Below are 16693 nucleotides of genomic sequence, written 5' to 3' on the forward strand. Positions count from 1 at the left end.
AAAATAAATAAATAACATCTTTAAAAAAATCTTCAAAATTATAAAAAAAAGAAGAATATATTTATCAGGCTAGGATATGGCTAGTGCGTATGTTATAGAAATAACTCTTCTATAAAGTGAGGGACCTGTTGGAAAGCTGAACCCTTTCACAATGAAATGTAGCTGTGTAGCATTTCACGGTGCTACCAAAACTTTTTGGGTCACAGTGTTATGTATTATAAGCCAAACTTAAAGCATTATTTTTATATGTATATATGTGATTTGTCCTAACCTTAGAATTGTTCACCTGTCTTAAATTAGAACAAAGAAATATCCTTTCTGTCCCTTACAACACTTTCTTTTTTTCACTTTAAAATAGAAGCCAACGCTATAGCATAATGCTTTATCTTTATTGGACAAGGGAAATCCAATCATCTTCATAGTCAATTGACTTCTTCAAAGTCAATCCAAGTTTCAGACCTTTAAAACTTAGATTAATTTTTAACTATATCAAAAGTCTTGCATAACCTCAGTGTATTTTCATAAATTTTGTCTGAGAGCAAAGCTAGAAGATTACAAACATACTCAACACAAAAACAAACCTCAGGATAGTTATATATCTTAACTATTTTCTGTTTATTTTATTTCTATTGCTTTTTGAGCCTCAGGAATGGTAGTTCTAGAATACCAAATCCATAGGGGTTTCTATGAAGATGAATCTGCAGGTGAAATGTAGATATTTGTAACTTAGTAAACATTAAATCAGTCAATTAGAAAAGCTCCAGAATCTTCAGTAAAAAAACATTTTTATATTTTCTGTTTGCAATCATCTTAAATAGAGCAAAATATTTTAAATACTACTAAGAAGTTTGATGATAGAATTACATTTGCCATTTAAATAAAAGTATCTTCACATTTTTATATACATATTCTAATATATTATTCACATTCTAATTAGTTTTCTATAATTAGTGAATAGTGGTGTTCATATATATATATATATATATATATATATATATAGAGAGAGAGAGAGAGAGAGAGAGAGAGAGAGAGAGAGACTGACTTTTATCAGTTTCCGTTAGTGTCTAAAATTAAGATTCAGGGAAAAATTATCAAAGAGGGCAGAAAAATCAAATGTGACATTCTGAAATTTTATTTTTCACATGAGCATTGAAATATCTTGTATATCTGCTTATAACCAAAGCAAGGAAAGAGTAGGGCTATATACAGGGTTTTGTATTTATGTGCATAAATGAGCTACTCATAGCTTTGTGAAAGAAGCAAGAAGTGACCATTTTATCCCCTCATAAGTATAGGAGGGAGATCTGTGTTTAATTCAGCTGTAAGGTTCTTATAAAGGCTGCCTATCCACATCAGCTGTAATCTTGCTGGTCACCATCCACTGGAGATAGAATTAATCTAACTTTCCTGGATACTTGCGCTTAAAACAAAAATTAGAAATTGACTACAGAAGATGGAAGACAGTGCCACTGAGTTTGAAAAGAGCACAGCCAAGTAAACAAGAGGCTTTTTGAACATGCTAACTCTCCTGATCTATTTGACCTATTTTTTAGGATTTTTATTTAAATTTTAGAGAAAGAGGAAGGGAAGGAGAAAGAGAGGGATAGAAACATCTAGTGATAGAGAAACATCAATTGGTTGCTTCTTATACACGCCCCCACCAGGACTGAACCACAACCCAGGCATGTTCTATGACCAGGAATCAAACCAATAGCCTTTCACTTTGTAGCATGATGCCCAATCAGTTTAGCCACACAGGCCAAGATGGTCTATTTGAAATTGTAATAAAAATTTATGCAAAGCTTTTCTCTCTTTTCATGAAGTTATGTTTTAAAATGAGAGTGTTTTGATGGAGCAGTAGGAAATTATGCTGATGCTTTTAAGCATAGTAGATGAAAATATATATTTAAAATAGACATCTTGATTCTTTAAAAAAAATATTTTTGGCCCACTTTCTGACACTTGTCATCTTCATCAGCCATATTATGAGGGAAAACAGACTCCACAGGAGTAGGAGAAGCATCAGCTATGTGATATTCTTGTGTTTGTCTTAAGAGCACTTTTTTTCATTTCATGATTTCTTTATGGGACTAGTTTTAAGGCAGTTCTCCATTTTGGGTGGGTTAGTGTGTAAAACTAAATAATGCAATCTTTAAATTTATTTATTAATTATAATTAATTAATTAATTATGCTATCACAGTTGTCCCAATTTTTTCCTTTTACTCCCCTTCACTCCCCTTCACCCAGCACCCTCCACTGGCTCAGGCAATCCCCACACCATTGTTCATGTCCATGTGTCATGAATGTAAGTTCTCTGGCTGCTCCATTTCCTATTCAGGACTTTACATCCCCATGGTTATTCTGTAAATACCTATTTGTCCTACTCAGTCCTCTCACCTCTGCACCCATTCCCCTATATCCCCTCCCATCTGGCAACCATCAAAACGCTCTCCATATTCATGATTCTGTCTATGTTCTTCTCATTTGCTTAGTTTGTGTTTTAGATTCAGTTGTTGATAGATATGTATTTATTGCCATATTATTGTTCATAGTTTTGATCTTCCTAAATAAGTCCCTTTAACATTTCATATAGTAATGGTTTGATGGTGATGAACTCCTTTAGTTTTTTCTCATCTGGGAAGCTGTTTATCTGCTCTTCAATTCTAAATGATAGCTTTGCAGGGTAGAGCAATCTTGGCGGTAGGTCCCTGATTTTCATGACTTTGAATATGTCTTGGCAGTCCCTTCTAACCTGCAAAGTTTCTTTTGAGAAATCAGTGACAGTCTTATGGGAACTCTCCTGTAGGTAACTAACTGGTGTTCTCTTGCTGCAATTAAACTATCTCTTTATCTTCCACCTTTGGCATTTTAGTTATGGTGTGTCTCGGAGTGGGCCTCTTTGCATCCATCTTGTTTGGGACTCTCTGTGTTTCCTGGACTTAAATGTCTATTTCCTTTACCACATTAGGGAAGTTTTCTTTCATTAGCTTTTCAATTTCTTGCTATTTCTCTTCTCCTTTTTGGCACCCCCATGGTGCAAATGTTGGAACACTTGAAGTTGTCCCAGAGGCTGCTTACACTATCCTCATTTTTTTGGATCCTTTTTCCCTCCTGTTATTCCAATTGGTTGTGTGTTTTTTTTTTCTCATTTTTTGTTTTTGTTTTTTGCTTCCTTATGTTCCTAATCATTGATTGGATTCCTGGCTTTATTCATTTTACTGTTGTTTCCCTGTAAATTATTCTTTATTTCAATTAGTGTATCCTTAATTTCTGACTAGATCTTTTTTATACTGCTGAGGTCCTCACTAAGTTCCTTCAGCATCCTTATAACCAGTGTTTTGAACTCTGCATCTGATAGATTGCTTATCTCCACTTTCTTTAGCTCTTTTTCTGGAGTTTTGATCTTCTCTTTCATTTGGGCATGTTTCCTTGTCTCCTCAATATGGCAGCCTCCCTGTGTGTGTTTCTATGTATCAGGTAGAGCTGCTATGACTCCCTGTCTTGGTATTGTGGCCTAATGTAGTAGGTGTCCTCTAGGGTCCAGTCACACAGGTTCCCTTATCACCCAATCACGGTACTCAATATGTGCCTTTTGTGTAGGCTAAGTATACCCTTCTCTTGTAGGTGAGACTTGGTTGATGTTGGCAGATCACTGGGAGAGATTTACCCAGGCCAGTCAGTTACAAAGATTAGCTATGACCACTGACCACCAACCTCCACCTTCTGTGGAGGATCAGCTGTGCAGGGGCAGGGTCTTGGTACTCTAGTGTGGTCTGTAGCTGTCCACTAGGTGCACAGGGCCTGGATTTTCCTAGGTGGTGCAGGCCAAGGTCAGCCCCCACCTATGTTTTTCCAGGGCCACCCAGCCTCAGCTATGGAGTAATCTGAGATGGCTGCTACTTATGCTGGGCTTGGAGATTCCCAGGGAAAGCCAAGCTGTGAATCTAGGCTGGCTCTGCTAGTGCCCTGCCTGGGGCCACTTAGCAAGATGTATGGGGGCTGGGGTATCCCTGGGGCCTCAGGGTATAAGAAGCTGTGAAGCTTGAGCCCAGACCAGCCATTCTTATGGAAAAAGCTACTATTAACAGCTATAAGTTGGGTGGGATGGAGCCTGAGGGGATTTCCAGGATGAGGCAAACAGTGTTAGCCAGGTTGATGGGGTATCAGATGGCTGGCTCTGTGTATCTGCCCTCCTTTCTGTCTGGGAGAAAGCTGTCCCCCAGCTCTTGCTTTGATGCCAGCCACTTCCCTCCCACTCTGTATGCCTTTCAAGCTGCTACCCCAGTGCTGAAGCTCAGAGGGAGGGAGTCTGAGTAAGTTTTTTGTGGGTACTTTAAGAGGTATGCTTGGGACTCCAGAAGTTTCTTCTACCAGCACAATCCCTGCTGGTTTTTGCAGCCAGAAGTTATGGGAACTTATCTTCTTGACACTGGAACCCTGGGCTGGGGGGCCTGGTGTGGGGCTGGGCCTTCTCACTCCCGAGATATCCCTCCCAAATTTTTATCCACCACACATGGGTGTGGGACCAGCCTGTTCCGCACCTCCACCTCTCTGACCAGTCTGGATGGAGGTGGTTTAATTCCACAGTTGTCCAACTTCCATTCAACTTTATTTCTGTCAATTCTGAGTGATATTGTTCTATAATATACTTGTAATTTTAATGTGGTTGTGTGAAGAGGTGAGCCATGTTTACCTATACCACCATTTTGATTGGAAGTTTTTAAAATTTATTTAATTAGGCAATTTATAATTGAAGATGTGACTTGTGAACATCTAACATTTAGATTGAGTGATGGTGCCAGAGTCAATAAAAAAGAAATAAAAAGAGAATTTTATTGGTATGTTCAAGACAGTTTGGAATTTACTGTTGTAGATACACAATATAAGTATAAATAATTTGATATATAATTTTTAATTTAAACAGTTTTCTCTATTTTCCAACATTGTTACACAAGAAGAAAATTATCTATCACTGACTATATATAGCTTTTACCCAGAAATCCAAAATTTATTTTCAACATTTGAAACTCTCAAGTAATGAAAGTTTTTTATTTATAGACATATATTTAAAATTTTATTTCTACTCATCTGTACCTATTGAGGAGTAAAATTTTTGAACTATTACATTCGATTATTCCATCTTAACATTCTTATACTTAACATTCTTTTGCCTATCAAAGACCTTAAACACTTTTAAATCTGTTTGTGAGATTCTTTCTGAAGTCTGTATTGTTTACTGAACAAATTAGTTCTTAGGAGGTATTTATTAAATTTTTTGTCAAATACCTCTACTAATTTTTTGAAGTGTTATTAATGTAGATAAATTTTTATTTTTAATCAGTTGCAGGCAAGATTAATTGACCTTTTAAAAATACGAAATAGCTAAGCAAAGGAAAGATGATATAATCTTAATTATTGTACATTATGTCTTAATTAATATTGATGTGAATTTGCTTTTCCTTTGAGAAATCTATGTCTTAATCTATAGCAAATACTTTTTCAACTGCCTTTAATAAATACTGGAGTGGTCATACTTAAAAGTGATATATGGCCTCCCCTGTTTGGCCAGCAGGCTGCTGTGGGGCTGTTCAATGAATAATGAGCAGAGAATTGAAAAAATATATGTTGAGTTCTGTTTGATTAAGAGGTTCTGTAATTTAATTAGCACTGAACTATGTGAGCATATAGTGCATTTCTTTCTTTTTTCAAGGATTATCATGTAATAAATATCATAACCAAAATTAATTGGATTTTTTTCTAGGCAAGGAGTTCTCTTCTGCCTTTTGGCAGTTTTGGTGCTATGGTTCGTATCATTAGACATAAAAAATTACAGCAATATTTTCTAACAGATATTTATTCATTAACTCAGGCAAATTTAATTGGCATGCAATTTCACTTTTACAGTGGCTTTTTAGTATTTGGACTGAAAACCCGTTTCATGTATTAAATTTATTTTAGAGCATTTCGGCACGTGTTTTCTGAAGTCCTGTTAACCTGTATAAAATTGGTCTTCAAAAATAAAAAGGACATTTTAGTAGATGAATGAACATTCCCTTGATGCACAAAAGGGACTGAAGTTGGAGACGTACGTGCTCACAGTGACTCTCCAAAGGGTGGAAAAGCACCAGGCTGTAGACAGAGGCACATCTGGAAAAGCTCAGATCATCTGCTTCCTGTTGGCTATTTGTTCACAGTGCTTTTTCTTTCCCACGTCCACATGTGCCTGCTCTGCAGCCAGCCCTTCTCCCACCTGTTTCTTTGGGCTGGAGTCCTGATTTCTGTGACGCTAGTTTCTAACACACGTAAAGGCCATCCGAGGAGTAGCAGACAGCAGCATGATTTTGGAACATTTCCTATGGATGGATCTGTATTCTCATGAAAAAAAAATTTTTTTTAATTCTCTTGTGCCAGACTTCCACTATTTGTCTCCTTAAAGTTTGACCTATAACATTTGTCCTTTCTGACCTAAGTTTTTAGTGGGACAAATGATGACGAAAAGAAGCAGTTGTAGCACAGAGTCATCAGTGAAACGACAGGAAGTTCAGCAGGCTGTGGGAGCACACACAGAAAAAAGCCTGTAACCCTTTTGTCGTAAGGGGTAAGATGTTTAGCAGTATCCCTGGCCTCTCTGCACTACACGCCAGTCATACACCCTCCTCACCTGTGACAAACAAACTGAGTATTTCCCTGGATAATGCCCCTGGAGTCACAATCTTGGTTGAGAAACCACTGTTCTGGAGGATTCTTAGCTTTCCTCCTACAAGAGTACACATTGTGCTTCAAAGGCAGGCCCTACTGAGCCATCGATGGTAGGCAGCAAATTCAAGGCCTGTTAGTAGAGTGAGTTAACTCCTATTACTCGGACACTACGATGATGGAAAGGAGGGCTGACTCTGCTTCTGTCAGCCATGTGGTACTGGAGGAGGTGACACTGGGGTCTTATGCCCAAGTTTTATTTATTTGTGTGGTGGGGTGTTAGGAGAGGGAAGAAGGAAAGATTTTAAGACTAGTCTGTGCTAGAGCTATTCCAGTCCAGAATACATCACTCTGTGTTTAAATATTAACTAAATTATGTTTTGAGCAAGTTGACAAATGATATGTGTATGTATATTTATATGCTCTTGCATGTATAGGATGGGGCAAAAGTAGGTTTGCAGTTGTTCTTATGGAAAATAATACAATAGTTAATGCATAATAATACAAGAGTAAACTGTTTTGATATAATTGTATGTGTGTGTATGTATGCTTGTATTTATAGTATTATGGCCTCCTAATCATTTATAAGTTGGCTGTTTGGGATTTTGTGTATCCTTTAATTCTTTCTTTAACAAATCATTTTCATCATACAGTCTTTAAATTATCTTTGTTTGGACAATTACTGCATGAGATCCTGCTGCATAAATTGAGAAACAAAATTTTGGAAAGGTTGGTTTGTTTGGTCTGTTATAGTTAATAACATCCTTCTTAATACCCTGTAGCGTACGGATGTCAACCCTTTTCAGGCCATGGACCGAATGATGTTAAATATGCGAAACAGTATGCAGGAATTACAAAGAAACTTTGTAAGTACTAAAAAAATTGATGGGAACATTGTTTTCAGTTATTGGTACCTGATTTTAAAGTGGCTTTCAAACTCTCTTTAACTACAGTACACAGTAGTTGAAAAATATATCTTATATCATGATCCTGAATATACCTGAAAAATATTTCATGAGTAAATGATCATACTATTTACAATATGTGCTGATATTTTCTATTTTATTTCATATTTTCAAAATCTTGGTCACAACCCACAATATTGATTTTACAACCTACAAGTTTGAAAAAATAGCATTAATTTTCAAAATGAAAAAAATGCAACCTCTAAAGAATTTGTTCTGCTGAAGGCCACTGCTGTAAAGGAACATTTTATATGAATTGAGACTTTTTTTATGATTTTATAACATGTCTACTTAAAAGGAATTGTGTCATCTAAGAATTTAAGTTTGGGTGTTTAAGAAAAAATCTGACAATAGAAATTTCAGGAATGGTGTTCAGACATTGGAATGGACTCATATAGTTCAAATACTTATTAAAAACTAGTACTAACTCTCTTACTTTTCTGCTCATAATATTAATGTCAAAACGGTAACTTGAGTTGATATGAAAAAGACCCATATTATTTTAGTCATCTAATGTGAAATCTAAGGATCATTTCAGAGCAATTTTAGTAATGCAGCAAACTGGTACCCACAGGAGATATAAACTCTTGGTATACAGCTGATTGGCTCAACGTAGGCAAATTGGCACACGAACATCAACCACTGACTCAAGGTATCATGGTGTCTACAATGTATTTAAATCTAAGCTGAAAGTCTGAGGTCCCAAAGACTTAAGGATCTTCAAGTGAATCGCATATTATTCCTCACGAGGACAGCGGGAACTGGTGGCTAAAATGGAAGGAAGTTAGGCCCCTCCTGGGGGTGCCATTGGATATGCTGTACTGATGGTGCAGTGTCCTTAGCAGAACTTCCAGTCAGTGTTGTTACTTACTTGAGTTCTCTGACACCAACTCTTCATATTTGACTAAACTCTCTGGATTTCCAATTTATATTTCTAGGATCACCTTTCAATGGATCCAAATGGACATTCGTTTACTTCTTCCTCAGTTATGACTTATTCCAAAGTAGGAGATGAACCACCAAAGGTTTTCCAGGCCTCAACTCAGACCCGTCGGGCTCCAGGGGGAGTGAGTATTTTCTAAGCATTCTTTGAGCTTTATAAAGTTGTGGAATGGTAGAGCACCTGTGCCAAATGCTAATTATTAAAATCCAACCTGGTACTGCGGACATTTGGAGGGGAGAAGACCCATGTTACTGTGGAGAACAATGAGGCATTTCTTGTCTCCACAATCTCACATTTTTTTCATGTAAATATCTGTTGATGTTTATTACCATTACATGTTTACAGTTGCATAGACACTGAAAGAAGTCTCTGTTTCATGAAATAAATGTCTACTTTTAATATATTATATTTGAAGCAAATACATTTTTTAATTCATGAAGTATTATAATTAGACAGAAAGGATATAAAGAATAGTATAAATACCCATATTCCTTTCACCCAGTTTAATCAAATCACATTTTTCTTCTTTTCTTTCTGGGTTTTTTATTGTTGTCCAAGTACAGTTGTCTCCATTTTCCCCAACACCACTTTCCCCTGCCCCACCCACCCCCACCTCCCACCCTCAATCCTCCCTGCCTTTGGCTTTGTCCACAGGTCCTTTATACATGTTCCTTGATGACCCTCCTCCTTCTTTTCCCCGTTACCCCCCACACACCCTCCAGTTACTGTCTGTGTGTTCTTTATTTCAATGTCTCTTGTTCTGTTTTGCTCACTTGTTTGTTTGTCAATTGGGTTCCACTTATAGGTGAGATCATATGGTATTATTCTTTCACCGTCTGGCTTATTTCACTTAGCATAATATTCTCCAGATCCATCCATTCTGTCATGAAGGGTAGGAGCTCCTTCTTTCTTTCTGCTGAGTAGTATACCATTGTGTAAATGTACCACAGTTTTTTGACCCACTCATTTACTGATGGGCACTTAGGTTGCTTCCAGCACTTGGCTATTGTAAATTGTGCTGCTGTGAACAGTGGGGTGCATAGGTTCTTTTGGATTGGTGTTTCAGGATTCTTAGGGTATAATCCCAGCAGTGGGATCACTGGGTCAAAGGGCAGTTCCATTTTTAGTTTTCTGAGGAAATTCCATACTGTTTTCCATAGTGGTTGTACCAGTCTGCAGTCCCACCAGCAGTGCACTAGGGTTCCCTTTTCTCCACAGCCTCGTCAGCACTTACTGTTTGTTGGTGTGTTTATGATGGCCATTCTGACCTGTGTGCAGTGGTTCTCTATTTGCTTTAAATGGTCTCTTTTTTATTTTCTTTTGAAGCAAAAACTTTGCAGATGCAGTTAAAGCTTCCAATGTACTCCTCCCTCCTGGTCCTTTTTCCTTTTCTCGCCCTCAAAGACAACTGTTATCCTGTATCTGGAATTTATTGTTCTTATGCATGTTTTTATAATTTTATTATTTACATATGATTCATAAACAATATAAGGAATTATTTTCAGGTTTCTAAACTTTATATAAATGGCTTCACATTACATGTCCTCTGCTACTTGACTTTGCTCGATGATATGCTTCTGAGATTTATTCAAGTAGATATGTGTATATCTGGTTTCTTTGCCTTCTTAACAGTATCCAAAATATGAATATACCACAGTTTTAAAATCTATTTTTCTACTGATAAGCAATCAGGTATTTCTAATTTTTTATTTATTCATATTTAAACATGTCTCTTTGTGCAAGGGGTCTAGGAATGGTATTGTTGGTTTGTAGATTTGCATCATTTTCATTGGAAATTACTAAATTACTGTCACTCAATGATTGAAACAGTCAGCTTCCACAAACTGGTATGAGAGTTCCCATTTCTCTGTATCTTTGTTAGTACTTATATTAAAAACATAGCTTTGCCTTTCCAATGATGTGAGTGGTTCATTTTTTAGTCCTTGCATATAAGGCATACCTGTTAATCATGCTTTTGCAATGGTGCAGCTAATTCATCTCAGATGTCATAATTTCACCTTGCTATAAGTGACATGCTTCAGAATATAAATGAGATGTCCCACAGCAAACCATGTTAGCAGTTCTGGGCTATCATCACTATTCTAATAACCCATAGAGTTCATAGGTGGGAGTCATGAGATACAGCCCCATCGACCTGACTGCCCAGCCATTACTTGCTCTCACTTGTAGGCACGCTGCTAGATGCGTTCCCATCTGGTCCAGCACATGCGTAACGGCAGTGTTGAAGGCACTACGTTTTATATCATTGCTTTTCTTTGTTCTCGTATTTGATTACACTTTTGAAAAAGGTTAAATTGTATTGGTTCTATTTGTCCTAGAAATTTTAATTTCAAGCAGTTCAGGAAATATCAGAACTATTACCATAATTTTACTGCAGGTTGGTAGTGGAACTGAGTACCCATTATTTTTAGACCAGTAGAGTTACTGTTTATTTTTACTAGAGTGTCTTATCCTTACAGTAAACAGTCCCTGAAGAGTTTAGAATTATATCCATTCTATATATATTTAAATAGTAGTTAAATTTTTGCCCTGGTTGGTGTGGCTCAGGGGACTGAGTGCTGCTGTGTGAACCAAAGGGTCACCGGTTCAATTCCAGGTTAGGGCACATGCCTGAGTTGCGGGCTGGGTCCCCAGTTGGGGACATGAGAGGCAACCAATCAGTGTATCTCTAACACACCGATGTTTCATCCCTGTTCTTCCTCCATCCCTTCCCATCTCTCTAAAAATAAATAAATAAAATGTAAAAGAAAGATAATAAATAATAGCTAATTTTTATTTTTTACTTTTACAGATAAAGGAAACTAGAAAGGCATTGAGAGACTCTGACAGTGGACTAGAAAAAATGGCTATTGGCCATCATCTCCATGACCGAGCTCATGTCATTAAAAAATCAAAGAACAACAAGACTGGAGATGAAGAGGTTAACCAGGAGTTCATCAATATGAATGAAAGTAAGTTATCACAGAAGATGGCATTCCTGCTCTTAAAGTCAAAGTAGCATCTGTACTGGTGTACCTTAAACATGTTTCATAGAAACATTTCATAAGATGCCATTTTGAGGTAGTTTATGAATGTGTAGGAAATACTTTATCAAAGTAATGTAATTGTGATTTCATAATTCACAACAGATCTGTTTTTATAGTAATTTTTGGTAATGCTCAGTATCATTTATTTTTTTGTTTTCTATTTGGGAAATGGAATATTCTGAATTGTTATTTAGCAAGATTCAGAAAGCAAAATGGGTATAAAATATTTCTGATTTTCAAAGAAGTAATTTGAAAAATATAAAAAAGCATAAAGAAGAAAATTAAAATTATTTGTAATCTCAATCCAAAATATTGAGTATTTCTTCTTAATAATTTTATGTATAAATACCTACTTTTTTAAAGTTAATATTTTGCTATCTACATAATTTATATTGTGCTTATTTTAATTCTCCACTATGATTGTGAACAGTCATCTGTACTTTTCAAAGCGTTCTAAATGGTTTCCTAAAAGTTTTATCATGAGTAGGCCATAATTTATTTAAAAAATTCCATATTGTTGGATGCTTAAACTTTTATATAGATAAGATTTTAATATCTGGTATTGTTAGAAATATGTACTATAAATATACAATATATTATGTGTATATCAAGAAAATCTTCTCTGTCTAGATTTTATATTCATTCATGAACTTGTCTTTCCTGTATCATAACTCTTATCATTGTTGTTTTTAAGTTATATTCATCTCCTATATTCAGAAAATATCCTGAATAAATACATTTTATCATAGCAAAGCATTTGAATTATTGTATAATTTTAGAAAAAGAATTTCTCTGAGGGTTGGAGTTTGATTAACTTATTCTTGTGTAATGGGGTGAAAGCCACAATGTCTTAACCTTTCTGTAATTTTAATCTCTATAATTGTGTCATGTTGAAATATATACAGAATACTTCGCCGTAATTAACATGTTGAAGAAAAATTTAGTGAAGGGTACATTATGATAAAGGTAATCTGAAAGAATGGACATTGTCATTTACCTATTGCTGCTATTATGGAAAATAGATTAGCTTTTTCATAATAACATAAGTTGACAGTCGAGGTGGGTGACCTGCCTTCGGACACTGACAACAGAAGTTTGCGAGGCTAAGTGGCATAGGAAAATGGTGAGGTTAATAGGACGTGCTGGCCACAGGTGGAGTGTTTACCTGCAGAGAAAAACGTGATCACTACGGGAAACCCAGTTGGAAAGACTGTAAGTCAGTGAATTGGGTCAAGTGGTCCACTGGGTAGAATAATACGATATCCAGGCAGGTATGTGAAAAACCAGATCATCAAAAACAAAATTGTCAGTAGGAACAGGAGAGGAACAAACAGAAAAGGCAGTATTCCCCTGACTCAGAACCTTTATAGTTGAAGCAGTTTCCTGCCTCTACCTTGAGGTTAGGCGGATGGAAACATCGGGGTAGAGTGAAGTGGGTAAGGAGCAAGGCATTCACTGACAATTGACACCTTAATACTTATCCCTTTGTTTCCATATTGAATGTAGGTGATGCTCATGCTTTTGATGACGAGTGGCAAAATGAGGTTTTAAAGTACAAACCAGGGGGACAGTGGCGCAATCTAGAAAACAGCAGGATGCGCGGTGTTGGACATGAGAATTCAGGATTCCGAGAACTTAAAAGAAGGTAAACATTATTTCTAAAATAAATTGTGTTATTTGAAGAAGACTTAGGAAAAAAAGTTATGTAATTTTACCTCTGTCATCAAGAAGTTCTCATCAACATCCTAGTGGCTTGTTGTCAACAGTATCTTTTGTGAAATATGTAATTTTACATTATATCTGGGTATACCACACAAATTTAACTTTATACCTAAAATCCAATAATATGTCAGGATTACATGATTAGTAACTCACTTCAAATTACCCTTCAGAAGATAAGGGCTGAATTCTCTAAGGAACAGTGGCGTGCTATAATGTAGTTATTCTTGTGAAACAGGTTTTAATGTGGATATATAGTGAGTGGAAGTCACGTTTCATGTCAGGTAAAGACACTGGTACCTAGAGAGGTGGTAAAGGATAAGGGACTGTATTTGAAAGGCTTCACAAAAATTTCCTAATAAGTCAAAAAGCAGTATTTAATAGCAAATGCATTTTTAGACATTTAATCATCCTTTGGAATTATGTTTGGAATAGCTGTGAAGTATAACTCTTTAGTGTATAAATGTTTAGCATTTAGTGTATTTTCTAGAGGTGTAATTTAATTTGGGTCTCTGGGGCGGGGGAATGGAGAACACAGTACCTAATACCTATTGAAATCACACGTGTGCACGAGAGAGACCTCAACAGGCCTTGAAACAGAACTCTGTCCGAGGTACAGGGGGGTCTGGTGCAGAGGGCGGAGGGCTTCACACAGCCAGTGGGGGACCAGTGGGTAAATCAGAAAATTTGTGCAGAATTTTATGTGCTAGCATTTTTCATTTTAAAATACTTTTTAGGAGTTTAGAGCCCTAATATTTGCTATAGAAAATCTGCTGCCATATTAATTTTGGATAATATTTGTCCCACTTTGAAAAGTCCCTTGATCAAAACCTACCAGTGGTAAGATTGACTATGAAATCCAGGTGCCAGTGAAAGAAAGCACATTCTTTATGGATGATCTCTAAATCCGTGGTCCTACGAGGGGCACTTTCTGTAAGCTAGTACCATGTGATAGAACTTTCTGAAGTGATTTTCCGTAACGATGAAAATGTTCTATCTCTCTCCTGCCCCAGAATGTAGCCTATATGTAGCTACTGAATCACATTTAAAATGTGGCCAGTACACTGAGAACCTGCATTTTAAATTTTTATTTTAATTAATTTAAGCATAAATGATAAGGCTATATACCATGTTGGGCAGCGTGGTCAAACCGTACACGGTGAACACTGCCTCAGGAAGGCAGCTGCCGCTTCCTTAAATGTTAAGCAAAATAGTCCGCCATGTGTTTTTCTTTTTTTTTTTTTATTTTAATTTTTATTTTATGTTAATCATTGTTCAACTACAGTTTTCTCCCTTTTACTCCCATTCCAGCCCACCCTCCCAACCCAACCCACTTCCCTCCCACCGTGTGTTTTTCAGAGCCGTTAAGGAACTGTTAAGATAAATCTTTGCTTAACTCACAGTGGCTTTAAACATGTTTGTACTGATTTGTAAACCACTGGCCATTTAAAAAATGGTATTAATGTTCATATGTACATTTCTCAGGGAGAGACCTCATCAAAGTCCCGCCATTGAACATGGAAGAAGATCAAATGCTTTTGTGGACAAACTCAACATCAAAGGCTCACCTGTGAAAATCAACAAAAAATAAATAGCCTTGCGTTTGAAGTGTTTAGTTTGGGTTGTTTTAACAGAGAAAATAATGGTGCTGGGGAATACACATAAGACCAATCTCTTGTTGTTAAATCAATACTGTACTTCGCAGCTTTCTTCTGATATCTCGATGTAATGGAAGTGCTAGCTTTATGATTGTCCTACTGGAAGAATAAAACTTTGATTTTCAATGACACAGCCAATTTGTCAAACATTCTGTAAAACTCTTTAAAACACCGTGGTTCTTAAAGTCCACAGGCTTGGTTTTGCTTTCCCAGTTATTTTCCGATTGGCTAGGTATTCTTTGATACAAGACTGAATGAGGAACTAGTTTTATATAATTAGTTATGAGAAAGTTAAATTGTTAAAAGGTGGTCTTGACTTTCACTAACACTACACTAGAGTCATGTTAATAAAGGTTAAAATTATTTAGCTCAAAATTTATGTGTTGTAAAGCCAGTCAGCTTAAAGAGTTATTTAAAAGGTAAAGCAAAACTATACTAGTACTGTCTTATGAGAAATTAGTTATTATTTTGATAAAGAAAATGAACAATCAAATAGTTTGTTTTTAAAGAAATATTTTCAATTATAATTTTCATGAATTTCCTTCTTGTAGTTTTTTATATAGTATTTTGTGTTCTATATTCTTAACATGTATTAGACTTTACATTGACCTTTCTGTGTAACTCCTTAAGGTAGGCATTTCTATTCTTCTTTCTTACAAACAGCTTAATCTGTCTCTTCTGTTAACACCCTAACGTTAGTGTCCTTGAAGAGACTCTGCTCAGCCTTCCTGTGACATTTAGAAAAATGCATTTGGTATTCTGCAAACCTAAATGATTGATTGTCTCAAAATTTCTTAAGACAGGTGATGTGTGTGTTTGAGCAAGGTATTTAATAATTCAGTTGTTCCCTTTTTAATTATACCATTTACAAATTCAGCTCTAGCATTTTTATTCTAGAATTCAAACATTAATTTGTTTTTTATAAAAGTTAGGTTTGAACTTTATTAGAATCTAAAACTTTATCCCTTATGTCTTTGTTGTGTCAAGGGGAAAAATAAAACAGAAAATCCACTATTGCTCTACAGTCCGAATAGCGTCCTTTTTTTGCTTGGAAAGTAGAATCATGTGATTGTGCTCATACTCTTCCTGTGTTCTGCATCATCTTCTGTTGATTTTACTAGTCATTGTTTCATGCCTTTAACTAGTTGCTAAGATATGGTGCATATGTATCAATTAATTTTTATAACAAAAAGTGCACAAGAATTAAAGATGTTTAAAACTTTTCTTTTCTACACACTTTAGTGTTCATAACATACTATCACAATTGGGTGGTTGTTGAAAGGCATAAATTTTAAAGGATACTTTTGTAGAAATTCATTTGATAGAGCAAAACCTCAAGAGTAGACAGTGTAATTATACTCCTTTTGCCTAAATCATTATACTCATGATAACTGGAATCATTATAGTCAAATATGAAAACACTTCAATAAATAATTGTACTTAAAACAGTATAACTTCTGTGCATCATGTAGAAGTTTGAGAATTCATGGATACTTTTTTCTTCCTAGTTTGTTTACCATTAAAATTAAATAAAAATTGAACTAAGTATATATATTTCTTATCCCACAGTGCTTCCTAAGGGGCCACCAGACATATAGAGATTAAATGTCAAATCTTTTATGTTCACATCATGCTGACATTGTCTTTTTTTCAGAATTTATTTT

At 35.8% G+C, this 16693-nt stretch overlaps 1 protein-coding gene across 4 annotated transcripts in view; it reads left to right on the forward strand.

Moving 5' to 3' along the window:
- Positions 1-16053, forward strand: part of MLF1 (myeloid leukemia factor 1) — a 33901-nt gene extending 17848 nt beyond the window's left edge. For 2 of the 4 annotated variants that reach the window (XM_036017605.1, XM_036017606.1), the window contains exons 3-8: positions 5763-5804; positions 7480-7563; positions 8601-8729; positions 11418-11577; positions 13159-13297; positions 14857-16053. In XM_036017605.1, the coding sequence (XP_035873498.1) occupies positions 5763-5804; positions 7480-7563; positions 8601-8729; positions 11418-11577; positions 13159-13297; positions 14857-14962 (660 nt within the window). In that variant the 3' untranslated portion in view covers positions 14963-16053. The remainder of the gene's footprint in view (positions 1-5762; positions 5805-7479; positions 7564-8600; positions 8730-11417; positions 11578-13158; positions 13298-14856) is intronic. The other 2 variants (XM_028504540.2, XM_036017607.1) reach the window with 2 other exon arrangements.
- Positions 16054-16693: the final 640 nt, after the last annotated feature.

Source organism: Phyllostomus discolor, chromosome 2 (assembly GCF_004126475.2).
Source record: "Phyllostomus discolor isolate MPI-MPIP mPhyDis1 chromosome 2, mPhyDis1.pri.v3, whole genome shotgun sequence".
NCBI classification, from domain to species: domain Eukaryota; kingdom Metazoa; phylum Chordata; class Mammalia; order Chiroptera; family Phyllostomidae; genus Phyllostomus; species Phyllostomus discolor.